The sequence below is a fragment of the Nuphar pumila genome, chromosome 6 (genome assembly GCF_984573655.1).
Source record: "Nuphar pumila chromosome 6, dmNupPumi1.hap1.1, whole genome shotgun sequence".
Lineage (NCBI taxonomy): Eukaryota > Viridiplantae > Streptophyta > Magnoliopsida > Nymphaeales > Nymphaeaceae > Nuphar > Nuphar pumila.
The window spans coordinates 2,975,325-2,989,248 of record NC_143254.1 but is presented as its reverse complement, the minus strand read 5'-3'; the positions used below and the strand labels follow the sequence as shown (position 1 = coordinate 2,989,248).

General features: G+C 39.1%; 1 protein-coding gene across 3 annotated transcripts; it reads right to left on the bottom strand.

The window, feature by feature from the left end:
• Positions 1-826: 826 nt before the first annotated feature.
• LOC149833667 (protein FAR1-RELATED SEQUENCE 5-like) lies at positions 827-5,624 on the bottom strand. 3 transcript variants are annotated; one of them, XR_016432468.1, is made up of 5 exons: positions 5,530-5,624; positions 2,565-4,952; positions 2,406-2,487; positions 1,221-1,394; positions 827-1,117 (listed from the first exon to the last, which is right to left on the bottom strand). XR_016432468.1 is itself a non-coding variant. In XM_090009804.1 (5 exons), exons 2-4 carry the CDS (start codon positions 4,891-4,893, stop codon positions 2,271-2,273), a joined length of 2,436 nt encoding a protein of 811 aa, XP_089865930.1. In that variant the 5' UTR covers positions 4,894-4,952; positions 5,530-5,624; the 3' UTR covers positions 1,258-1,394; positions 2,240-2,270. The 3 variants fall into 3 exon arrangements, 1 of the variants encoding a protein (XP_089865930.1); XR_016432469.1 differs by having other exon boundaries at positions 827-1,081; XM_090009804.1 differs by lacking the exon at positions 827-1,117 and adding an exon at positions 2,240-2,295 and having other exon boundaries at positions 1,258-1,394.
• Positions 5,625-13,924: the final 8,300 nt, after the last annotated feature.

Here is a 13,924-nt window from a genome sequence, read left to right as displayed (position 1 = left end):
TCCATTTTCTTCTCCACTCCCATCACTCTTCTCATCTCCTCTCCAACACCAGCTCTTTTTGGAATTACAGTTTGGGCTTCAGTAATGTTTTTTTTTTTGTGAAGAAAATTTTATTAAAGAGAGATGGTAAATACACTGATCATGAGAGCGACACACATCTGAATACACAGGGGCCACCAAAAAGTCATGTAGACTCCTTGCTCACATGATATTTAGCAAGTTACTTTTTATATATTTACACAAGAAACAGCCCCCAAGATTAAAGACCTAATCCTGCTGGCTCTATCTGCCGTAATCACAATCACAGTCCTAGCAGCATAAAGTCGCTCAACATTTTTACTTCTTTCCTCCTAGGTTTGCATTGGTTACTCGAGCTTTCAAGCATTAGCTGATAGGAGGCAATGAGTTGGAAGCAACAGAAGAAAATTGCTTCTGCTTTGATTGTGGATATCAATGCCAACGCTTCATTAGATGTTAAATCGATTTATAATAATAGAAGTATACTCTTGAAAACAGCAAACTGGTATTCTCAGTAAACAGTCCCCAAAATAGAAGGAAAAAAAAAGAACCCTAGGCATGCTTCTTAAATGAGCACCTCTCTCTCTCTCTCTCTCATGCAGGCTGTTCTGTATTGCTTCACAAACCCCAAATAGCGACACGACTCATCAGGCCTGCTTACCGGCAAGAAATAAGCCCAATGATTTTCCAAGAAAAACACTAGTTTTACATCATGGCCTTGCGGTAGATGGTTCTGATTAAAGCCAGTGAGAACCAAAACACATGCATCCCCAACACCCAGCACATCATTAGATTGTGACCGTTTGAAGCACCATCACTTACCCAACACAAGTAATCAATTTAAAAGTGAATACGTTCTCAGGATGTAATAAGATACAAGGATGGAGACACCTATTCACAAAGTGGCACCTCCTACACAACACCGACATATGTACCCAAAAAAAAAATCAAAAGGATAAATTTCAAAGGGAAATAGATACAACAGCAAATAATCTCCCCAGTTCTTAATTTGCAAACGAAAAGAAGCATTATTTGCCAGGAATCTCATGCTCATTCTGAAAGCCTGCAGCACAAACAGACACATGATGCCGAATCAATCCTGTTCCAATGAGCTTTTATTATCGATTTATTGAATAAACACAAATACCAACATAAATTAAAAAGGAAAAAAGAAGGGAAAAGAGAAAAGCAGCAGGCCAGACCTTGTGTTCCAAAAGGGTAATTACCCAGGCTAAGTGACCAACTCGGTTGATTATGCGAGGTACAGAGAGCATATCACTGGATAACAACTGCCGAACGCATTAATGTATACCAGCACAAGGGATCCAAAGTCCAAACCAGGTATATGATATAAGAATTTAGGATACCTTTTAACTCTGGTCAACACAAAAAAACAGGGTAAGAGTATCTCAGGGCCTTCCAATATAATAGCTTAATAAGCACCACAACTGAAAAAAGTTAGCAAGCGTGCAGGCCTGTGTACACGCACATGTGAGAGCATTGTTCACTTTAATCACATTGAATAGTGTTAAAAATCAGTAGCACACCCATAATACAAGTTATTTAAGGTCTAATTCACTGGGAACCGAGTCGATAATTTACTGCAACAAATTAATTAGACCTGGACACTTTGAGAAAGACAAACCAAAAACAGTTGTATCTATTACAAAATCAACTTTGCAACTAATCCAGAAAGGGATTGTGTATGGAAGCCCCAATAGATTCATAATCTCATTGTTTGATGTCAGATCTGATGTGGGGCCCATGCCAGATTCAATCTTAATGCATATGGGCTCCTTAATTCTGAAACTGTGGCGCAATTGGGGGCACAGATTGAGGTTTTGCGATTGAATGCTCTGAAACACACCTTAAGGGTGCACTTGATTGTCTCAGATCTGAGGCAATCTGAGATCCTAAAATCTCTAATCCAAGGATCTCTGGCCTGTTAATACAGAATCACGTATTCTGGATCAGAGATTCGCACATTATGGGTGATCTGACAATTCCAGATCCTCTGTTTACAAAACTGAGGATCTGCCATGAGCCCCATGCCAGATGAGATCCTCAAATCCTAGATCCAAGTTAATCAACTGTGCCCTAAAATTGCCAACCAATGGGCTGGGTTATGGAAAATTTAACTGCCATACATGATGATTTTTAGTACATATACCAACATGGTTTCATGTCGAAGTAGAGGATAGGCAGGGTAAGAGAACCATACTTAGAGAGAAATCTCATATCATGAGTTGCTTCTAGCGGGAAACTGGGGAGACACCTCTGTTCAACATCTCAAGATTAGAGTCCACAGTTACAAAAGACTTTTGCATAGCTAGTTAAGATAGAACAAGGATGCGCATAGATTAAATGTTATAAAGATGATATCTTACATTGTTGGAATTCCAATGGACAATCTTGGTCCTTCACCGCCTAATGGAGCATACCAATGTCTGACATTCAGCCCATTGCCAACTGAAAAAAGCAACAGTAAGAATACATGCAGAAAAAAGTTTGAAGCAAAGTAGGCTGATAGAAGTCATTGGACAGACCTGGTTGAAGAAGTCCAACAATGTTGGAAGCATCCATCTGTGCTGGGATATTCCTCATGTTCTGAACATTACCTTTTGTCTTAAGTTGTCGAGGATCACTTACAGGTGTTTGGTGAATTGACTTCCTTCCTTCCAGTGTTTGGTGAACTGACTTGCTTCCTTCTGGTGTTTGGTGAATTGACCCACTTAGTTCACTTCCTTTTTCGGTTTGGGAGGTTTCAGGCAGATCTGTCGCAGCAACAGGGGCTTTATTCCCTCCAGAAATGTCTTTGAAAGCCTTATCCAAAGCATGTATCGCCATGCGATAAGAATCTACAGATGTCATCCCATCCTCAACAAGCTTAATTGCTCGTTGACAAAGATCTGTATATCTCTGAGCAAGAGATTCTTTATTATCATGTTGGGTTTCAGTTCCACTTCCATCTATTGTAATACCACTCTTGGCTTTCTTTGTAAATCTTTTCAAAACAAAATGAGTTGGGAGTGTCAAAATGTTTTTCATCCTAAACACAATCAATACATGCCGGCATAAGATGCCAGAAGACTCAAACATTTGGCAGGTGCAGCTAGCTCTTATTTTGGGAACATCCAATTTAACTATGTGTTCCCTCTTCTCTTGGTCATATCTTGCCACTCTAAATGCAATGCTAACCCCATCAGTGTCTTTTTCTTCAACAATGTAAGCGAGACTCTCAACCAATTCCCCTTGAAATTTTAAAAACACAGTTCTTGTATACACCCGTGCTGCCTCCTCCTCCATAGGACACTGAGTCTTGAGGATTGGCTGCATATAATTTGTTTCAAAGTCTGAATGCATTTCCTTTTCATATCGGCTCTCCACTGCCTTTGCGTAGTGCATAACAAACTCTTGCAAACTTGTATTCGAATTTAGGAAGCCATGAAAAAACAAGATAATTCTTTGTGTTGTGTTCATATCTGCAAAAAAGGTATTCCTAAAGTAAACAGGTACCCATCGGCGACGAATACTGTACAGAGACTGAATCCACTCATGCTCCCTTAAATCATATCTATCAACAAGAAATCTCCAACATTCTTCAAACTCATCAATTGTTTCAGTATTGTGGATGCATCTATAAAATTCATCCTTAAAGCTCTTATGTGCATGATAAACATGAGACAATTTCTCCGGGACTTTTCTTAGGATGTGCCACATACATAGACGATGACGGGATCTAGGGAATACCTGTACAACAGCAGCTTCAATGGCTGGATCTTGATTCGTTATTATAGAGACTGGATGGCGTCCACACATTGCCTCAAGCCATGTTGTGAAGAGCCAAACAAATGATGATTCACTTTCATCTAAAAGCAAAGCACAACCAAACAACACAGTCTGCCGATGATGGTTAAGTCCAGCAAATGGAGCGAATGGCATCTTATATTTGTTTGTCTTATATGTTGTATCAAATGTAACGACATCGCCGAAGTAATCATAGGCCATCCTTGACATACCATCAACCCAAAAGAAATTAGTCATATGCTCTTCCTCATCGACTTGTATGGCATAAAAGAATGTTGGGTTCCTGGCCTGCATGCGCTTAAAATAGTCAAGCACAGCTTGTGCATCTCCCTTTCCCAGTGTCCTCTGTCTGACAGTACTAACATAATTCCTACAATCTCTCTCAATGAAGCCAACATTGCTACTCCGACCAGCTTCCAGTCTTAAAAAGGACATCATAAGATTGGTGCGAACTCCCACTGCCGTATGAGGGTCATTGAGATTTTGTGCAACAGTTGACAATCTCTTATGCGAACGAAGGTACTGAACTGTGCTTGGAGTCATCATCGCATGACTATGTTCCTTGATGAATATCCTAACAACCCACTTCCCGTTATTATTCTTTCTCACAGCCATCTTTGCCTTGCAACCCTCCCTCGTAATTAAACGTTTCCGCTTCAAGACCTTCTCTTCGTCATCCCCAGTTTTCTTTTGCCGAAACCCCTCTTTAGAACAAACAAAATAACGGCCAATTATCGATCTGTCATGCACGGACCGACTAGTGGAACCAATACGAACACTAAAGCCCACACGCCTAGCATATGCATTGTAAAAAAATTTTGCTGCCTCCTCCGATTCGAACTCCATACCCTCATATGGCTCAACAATTGCACATCCCTCGGATGCAGTGAAATCCCTTCCACTAGAATTTGCCTCTATCTCATCATACCAATTCGTGCGTAGATCCCTTGCACCCAAATTCCCTCCTTGATCTTCATCACCACCAATCTGATGATCACTTCCACTGGAATTCTCCTCCATTTCGTCATCATCACCCATTCCGTAGGCAACATCCATAGCACACTCCATTGCATCAAACGATGAACTATAACTTGAATTCAGCAAGAGCTACATATGAGCACCAGTCACTGAAAATCAAAGGAGAACTAAAATGACGATCCTGACTCCACTAAGAACACAACCACCAAATGTAGAGAGTAAAGAAAGCAGGAATTCTCAAGTTGCAAATGCTTGGTACGACGTTGTAGATGATGCTGAAAATAACCAATAATTCTGACTTACACGAGAGTAGGGGCAAGCGAGAATGGTGTAAAAGGGAAAACAAACATCGTAACTACAGGAAATTTCTCACTGGTGAGCAAAATTCGAGCATTAGATCCACCAAAACCAAACCAAACCAAAAAAAAAACTATCTTTATTCGATTCAGTTGCTCGTGAATTCGTTAACGCATCCATCCGCGATGAGAAGACTCTCAAAAATCCTCGGAATTTGGTGGAAATTTCAAGTGGGGTGATGCGAAAAAACTCTAGAATAACAGGGGGGGTACTTACAGAACGAAAAAAACCCTAACTCTGCAAACGTTGCTAAGCTGAAGAACTTAACGGAGAGAATGGCAAACAAATCAGAGTAGGGAAAGTTGGGGGAAGTATCCCCTAAATCGACCAAGATAGATCAAATTTTAAACCATAAAAATTGAAAATTACCTCTTTCGGCCTCAATTGAGAATCCTCAGTCTTTGTTTTCCATTTCCTAGATTGATGGTGTCAAATCAATCGAGAGAGAGAGACGTCGCAAGGTTACGCACAGAGGAGAGAGAAAGTTAAAATAAGGGCTTCCGTAGACAAATAAACCCGCTAAATTACGAATGTTAATGACGAAAATATCCTTTCACTTGCGTCGTGTGGGATAGTGGAGTGTGGAGTATCAATGTGTCGATTGGATGTTCGTCCCCTCTAACAGAGGATCGGTCAATGCTCCTCTTTCTACCAACTACGGCATGGTTGCCATGCTCGAGGCTACGCATTCGGATATTAGCGAAGGGCCGAAGACTTGATTCGGATTACAATACCCGCAACTCTATGTCAAAATCGTTTATTTCAGGTTCATTTTGAGGTCGAAGCGTATTTTGATTATTTTATATATTTAATTTTTTGAGATTTTTGTTTCATTCATCTTAAAAATATATTTTGTAGATTTCATTTTTTATTTATAACTTTTTTTTAAGTGCCAAATTTTACTTATCCTGATGGTTCTAGTGTCCTATAAAATTTATTTTGTAACATCAAGAGAGAGGGTGTAAAGGATAATATTGGTAGAATTTTGAATTTTTATTTCAGCAATGATTCTGAGTCAGGATACCTTGGAGGTCTTAATATAGAGATTCAATCCATCAAAAATAAAAACCACATTAGTGATGCAAATAAAGACGGCTCTTCATTGAGCCAAAGATGTGGTGGGTTTCTTCCCTAAGAGGAGAGGTCTTCTTCAGGTGGTTCCTATTGAGCTTTGTGGGGGTAGACTTAAAACCTGAAAGGTGCCCAAGGGCACCTGTTTCTTTGACCTTAAAAGACAAAGAACTTCAAAAATTAGCTTCTCATTCACCGCTAAGAAGGTGGCCTCTCACATGGCCAATGAGAGTCACTGTAGCATTTTTCTTCTTTTAAAGGAGTTCAGAAAAAAATGTGAAAGGGTCTTTGGCTGACTTGAAAAAAAAATATATATTTTTTGAGGTAAGAAGGAGAAACATAAAAAATTGTGACGTGCGTTTTTGGAGAGTTGGTTCATTGTGGTGTGAAGTTTGTACCCGTGATTTGCATGTGAACCTTGGGAGAACTGAGTGGTGGACGAGTTTCCACGTTGGGGACATCCAAGCTTGAACGACTTGGTATATCCATCAGTCTTTTGGGCGTTTGTTGTAACGTTCTGAGGCCTCCCTACGTCAACCTGATGAGTGGAGCTTCATGGAAAAGCTAGTCATGTTCTCTTGGCCCAACTGAGACCATTGTGGCTGGAGCAAACCAACCTATAACGTGGTGGAGTTTGGTGGCCAATCGTGGACTGATCCCCTATTGAACCAGCCCACTAGTTGTCCATTGTTGGTGGACGGTTGCAGCTAGAACACAGCTTGTACCAACACTATTGCAAGATGCACTTCTTCTCTAGTCCCTTATCGAATCTTGTGTATGTGCATGCCAAGTGTTTGAGGACTTTAGTGTGCTGAACTTGTCTGGTCTGTTTGACATTTTCATTGTTAGATTATGCTAACTTGATTGTATCTAATTAGTGAACTTGAGAGTGTAAAAACAAACAAAAAAACAAACAATATATATACCCAAATTGAACTTTGTTGCTCGAACCGTGCCTAGGATTTGGTTAATGAGTGGATTGTGTTAAGTAATAGTAGAACAGGATTTCACATATTTGATCCTTAGATGTCAAACTGAACTCCCGTAAGTCCATTTGATGTCTTCTTTGTAACACGGCCCAGATGGGTTACGCCCACCTGGGACGGTTAGGGGGGAGCCCTCATAAGACTAGTGGGGAGAGGGAGGGAGAAAACGTCTCTCTCAATCCATGGCTATAAGGCATGGGTCCCTTCTCTTTCTCCCACATTGATTTTGGCAAAGAGGGGGAAGAGAGAGGAGACGTACAAAGAGAATGGGAGAGATTGAGAGAAAGAGGGAAGAGGTGGAAGGAGGAGTTGTGGCTGTGAGGAGCGCCACTGTCGATCAGGTAAGTCGCCTTTCTTCTTCCTTATTTTTTTGAAAAAAAAGGGGTTGCGGTTACCAGCGATTGCAGAGGAATAGTGACAGAGAGGCGACCCTTTTCCTATCGCGAAAAAGGGTGGTGAGACAGAGAGGGGGTTCCCTCTGTCCTCACAATAGTCAACTGACAGGTTGTCGATGATGGAATAAGGAAACAACAGGGGCACAGGACAGACCCTGAAGCCTGCCATTTGCAGTGGGGAGGCGCAGAGGGGTTCCTCCCCTCTACCCTCATTGTCAACAACTAGATTGTCGGTGGCCTACGATTTTTAAAAAAAATGTCGATCTAGACAAATCGTGTCAGGCTTGTAAAATGACAGACTAAGTCGGTCTGACTTGTTATGACAGATCGAGTCGGGTCTGACTTGTTTTGACGGACTCACTCAGTCTGAATAGACCGAGTCAGATCTTATTTATTTTGACAAATCGACTCGTTCTGAACAAACCTACTTGATCTAAACAGACCGACTTGGGTATGTCTTCTTTGGCAGACTGAGTCAGATCCATATTTGGCAGATTGTCTTAGTCTGGACAGACCGAGTTGGGTTTGTTTTTGGTTGACCGATGCAATTCAGATCGAGACTAGTCTGTTGTTGGCAAACCAACTTGGTCTAGATCAAGTCGGACCTGCGTGTGAGATAGATCATTTTAGACTGAGTTTGGTCTGACAGACCAACTCGGTCTGGATCGGGTCAGCCATGTTTTAGAAAAAATATATAAATAAATAATAAAGATATATTTGTGTGTGTGTATATATATATATGTGTGTGTGTGTGTGCGCGTAAACATATATGGTCACATGTACAAAGCAAGGTGAAAATCAAGATGGTAAAGACCTTGATTTTGTCAATACGAGTTGAATCTAAGTTTGGATCCAAACCCATATCAGATCTCGTGTACATAAAGTGAATCCAAAACTAATTGGATCTAGTTGAGTTTAGTTTAAATCCAAGTCTTTTTTATCATTGACACCAAACTTAAACCAAACCATCACGAAAAGGTTTGGATCAGGCATATCGGATCCAAGATTCAGTCAAGTTTATAGTTGAAAACTTAAATGATTTGCGTTAGAATAAGAGTGGATTTGGATCCAGAATTCAATTAAAAGATCTAGTTAAACTAAATTTGAACTATAGTGAATATGAATTAGGTATGGCATAAAGACAAAATGAATCAAGGGAATTTTATATGAACCCAGGTATGGTCTAAGAGTAAAAAAATCATTTTGCCTTTGATATGCCTGATTAGTAAATGAGGCATAACTTTTCACCCCGATATCGGATTCAAATAATTTTTAGATCTTTGGATTCTCCTATTCAAGTAGGATCCATTAGCGAGGGATATAATGACAAAATCTGAGTAAATGGAGTCAGAGTTTGGCATGGAAGCCTAAGGGTATTTTCATAATTTTTTATAAAGATAAGACTTTAAATGATGATACAGGATTTTTGTCTATTTTAGATTAGAACTTGTGACAAGACTAAGGTTATTTCTTAGATTTGAAATTTAAGTATTCTAGGTAAGTAAACATTTGTATTTTTTTTCTTAGTTGAATAAAATACATGATGGTTAGTTTAGGCATCCTTCATTGTGATTCCAAATGTTTTAAGTATGTTTGTTTTATCTTATTTTGAATAAAATAATTGTTTAGCATGCTTAGGATTATATAACCTTGATGTTCAATATAATGCTTAAATATGATGATACATGTTACATATTTCTTGATGTATGACATGATTTAAATTATGAATATATCTTTTGTGCAGATTATCATGCCATTACTACATGTAAAATATTGTTAAAGGTTGATGTATGACTTTGAAAAATGACTGTAGGGTTATGGAGTTTTGGGATATGATCTGTCATGAAAATGTCATGTTTATGCCTTAGGAGGGGCATTGTAAGTATCATGACATAATGACTTGACTCTATAGTAGAATGTTATCCTTAAATATACGATATGCGCATGTTAAAAGTAGTTATTGGACATACATTCATGATTGTATAAGGCACGAACTTTAAGAAATGAAAGTTGAATGAATAGTATACATAGGATAATAATACAGAGCATGATAAGCAACTCTACTAGGTGAGGCATAGTGTAGGGCATTGTTTGAGGTGTTTACCTCGTCCATATATTGGGATTTGCTCAAAAATTCCTAGGTGACCCTTAGGGGTTAAAATATTGCCCACTAGACACATGTAGGATGTAGCATGAACCATAAAACCTTGGTGGTAGGTATAACTCATCGACACCTTTAGAGCAAGTATAGCTTATTGAGTACCTTTGGTGCAGGTATAGTCTATCGAGCTCTTTAGCTGGTTACTGATGAGCACTTTGTGGCTTCCACCTTGAAACTGGTAAGTAGCTGCAACACTTGTGAGTTTATAGTCTGAGGTGGTTTGGACTATGTTATTGTGAATGATTCATATGTTTGGCCAATGTTGTAGACTATGAATTGTCTACATGGGTTGCTATGCTCAAGTAGGTTATTTTTATAATAGCCGATTAGAGTAGAATATGAGTATGATGATAGAGAATAGTAAATGGGGTAAAATCTATAAATAACATATGTGCTTAGTTAGAAAACTAAACTAAGATTAAAAGCTTATAGTTCATTATATTTGTAATGGTCATGTCTAATTTATAAATGAAAATTTGCTGAGTTGTAGACTCATCCTCTCTCTTGGTTACAACTATAGGTTCAAGAACTGCTCTAAACCGAAGGAACTGGTCATGGACTTTGACTCAGCTACCACCAAACTTTTCAGCATTTGAAGTATTATTCAGTTTATATTTTCTATTTATTTTGCTTTTGTAATTGTGACACTTTTATTTGGATGGTAACAATTATTGGCAATGGATGTATGGACTTTAGTTATTATGAAAAAAAAATTACATGGTTTTAAGGTTATTTTGGTAATTTCTCTTTAAGAACTAACATCCACGAACTCGAGCTTGAGAGGCCCTAGTTTGGGTTGTTACAATTGGTATCAGAGTCAGGTTTTGAAAAAGAAAAGATTATGAAAAAAGAATATCATAGATCAAGGATATTCAAGATTATAACCTCTTATAAGAAGGATAATTTGAATAATTCAAGTGAATCAATAGCCACAAGTCATAAGAAAGTCTACGTAGTTGGTTAAATCTTGAACGTATTGAGTGTTTCATGTTAGCAAGTATAGACGCTAACAGTAGCAATAACAACGAGAGCAACCATAAGAGTGATAGAGATGTAAGAAGACGGAGGCATCCAGAGGTCATTCACATGGACCAAATGGTTAAAGTCCTCTCACTATTCATGATAGCTTTGATGGATGTGTCTAGGGAAATTGAAAGTATGACACCTTTAACTCTTCTCTTGACTTCAATCATAGTGATAATCAATGATCAGGGGCAAGGATTTGAAGCAGAAGGGTTAGCACCACCCCAACCACCCTTTGAGCGATTGTCAGCATCACGAGAACATCCTCCCTATAAACATGTCAGAAGAGGATCAATAAGAAACCAGGGAGGTAGGGACACAACGGCTTGTTGTGCAGGTTGTGGTAAACCCTTCTACGACCACTATAAAATAGGGCCAAGCAACTCTATAGCTAACGATAGCAGGAGAAGAAGTCATGACCATCACAGAACATCCTATCACAAGGATGTTAAGAGGACAATAGTGCAACAAGACAGGAGCATTGTCGTCCTATAAGAGAAACAAGCAACAAGATTATCGCAGCCTCTTTGGAGCATGTCTCTACCTAGGAGAGGTAGAGGGCATTTGAATAGGAACTCATACCTATGTGCTTTTAGCAACACAATAGCAACAACACCTATTAGGATTTTTTCAATCTCCGAGGATGAGGAGGAACCCACATACACCCCAAGTACTCCTACCCCTTAGTGGGTTCTATTGTAATCATTTAGTGCCTTGTAGTCGAGTAATAAAGGCATGTTGTTACAGAACTCGTGAAAACATTATAAATGTCTTTTAATAAATAATAATTTATGTGTGATGAATGTGTCTACTTGCATAAATATTGAATGACTAAACAAGTACAACTACTTTGTAATACACTCTATTATTAATTGTAGTATGAGAACTCGTCAAGGTAGATCGCACCAATCCAGGGGCTCCCAAGCAAATAGGAGTCAAGCTGGCCCTTCTCAAGCAAGGCTAGCATATGAGGGTTCTGTAATAAGAGGTACGACAAGCCCCAATGGCCATGTATCTCCCCAAGCATCTGGAAGTCTACCTCCAAAGAGTATTGGAGTGAAAGGTAGAGGAGTTTCACCAACTTCACTCAGACAAGAGCATGCTACGGTAGGGAGTGGTGTGCCTCTCGGCTATACTGCGAAAACAATTTTGTATGAGTTGTTACAAAATTCACTGCAGTAGAGCCAAAACCAAGTAGTATCTAAAAGCATTTCTTGGGCTGAGAAGTTCAAGAATATGAGGGTGCCTACCTTCGATAGAACTCCTCAAGGAGAGACGACAAAAAAATGGATGATGCAAGCAGAAAAAGCACTGCATGCGATACAATGTCTAAAGGACCAACAGGCTTGGGTGGAAGCATCTAACCTAGTTGGTGATGCAGAATATTGGTGGTGATCCATCAGAGATGTCCTAAGTAATGGAGAGTTTGTTCTTTTGATCACTTTCAAGAATAAATTCTATAGACAGTCTTTCTCCAAGATCAAGAGAATGGAAAAAGAAGAAGAGTTTAGGAGGTTGAAACAAGGAAGCATGAGTGTGGCAGCCTACACTGCCAGATTCAACTTATTGTCTAGATTTGCTAAGGCTTTAGTATCTACAAAAATGCAAGCTCTATGAGTGCACACTAAAGCCCAAGATTATGAGAATGGTGGGACCATTAAAAATTTGGAAGTTCGCCAGATTGGTGGAGATGGCATCTTGTTATAAGTTTTGGGATGCCCGAGCCTCAAAGTCGAAGATTGAAGAGTAGCCAAAGCAATTACAACAAGGATAGTCCAATTCATCATCATGTGGTTTCTTCAAAAAAAGGAAAAATAATGGCAAATTTTTGAAGACACATAAAGAAAACAGTAGAAAAAACAACAATAACCAGTAGGGAAGGAAACTTGAACAACAAGAAGCAAAGAAACCCATGTACCACGAGCCATCGTCCGAGAGCAACAACAATTGTAGGTCTTGTGACTTCAAGCATGAAGTTCGTTGTGATGAGAAGAGTATCAAGTGCTATAATTACGGATAAACAAGACACATCGCAAGGAAGTGCCCCCAGCCAGTGCAAGCAGATGGAGCAAATCCCAGAGACAAACCAATTGCACCAAGTTGAGTTTATGCGACGACTCTGCAAGAAGCTCTAGCTAGTCCAAACATGGTAGAAGGTACACTTCTAATTTATAGTGGCAGTGCTTATGTTCTTTTTGACTCGGGTGCAACACATAGCTTCACTAACCCTACTTTTGCAGCACTATTACCCGTTTCACATATATCTTTAGACATAAACTATAAAGTAGATACACCAGTGGGAAAGAACGTTTGTGTAGATAAGGTTACCATGATGTATAATACAAATCAAAGAACGTCTATTGTCGGTAGACCTCTAGATATTGGAATTTAAGGTAGTGAACATCATCTTAGGCATTGATTGTTTATCTAAACATCATATGATGATCAATTGTCAAAGAAAAAACTGTCAATTTTTAATACCACAAAGCCTCAATATTCACCTTTCAGTGTATTAAAAAACTTGCAAAGTTAACAATTACTTCATGTTTTTAGGCCAACCGTTACCTACAAAAGGGTTCCCTTCGGTATTTGGCTTATATAAAGCCAGAAGTTGGTGATAACCTTTCAGTCACAGAAGTAGATATTGTGCAAGAATTCGTGGATGTTTTCTTTAAAGAACTACCAGGACTTCCACCAGACAGAGAAGTCAAGTTTCAAATTGATCTAGTTCTTGACACTACACCCATCGTGATTGCACCATATAGGATGAAACCTGCAGAACTTAAAGAACTCAAAGAGCAGTTGTAGGAGTTATTAGATATTGGATTTGTCCGTCCATCAATGTCACCTTAGGGTGCACCAATTTTGTTTATGAAAAAAATTGGCGGGTTACCACAAATGTGCATCGATTACCAAAAATTGAATATAGTGACACTAAAGAACAAATACCCACTGCTAAGAATAGACAATTTATTCGATCAACTCAAAAGGGCAACCTGCTTTTCTAAGTTGGATCTAAACTTCGGGTATCACCAATTAAAAATTTGGGAGGAGGACGTGGCCAAGACAGTTTTTCACTCAAGATATGGCCATTATGAATTCCTCGCCATGCCTTTTTGTTTGACGAA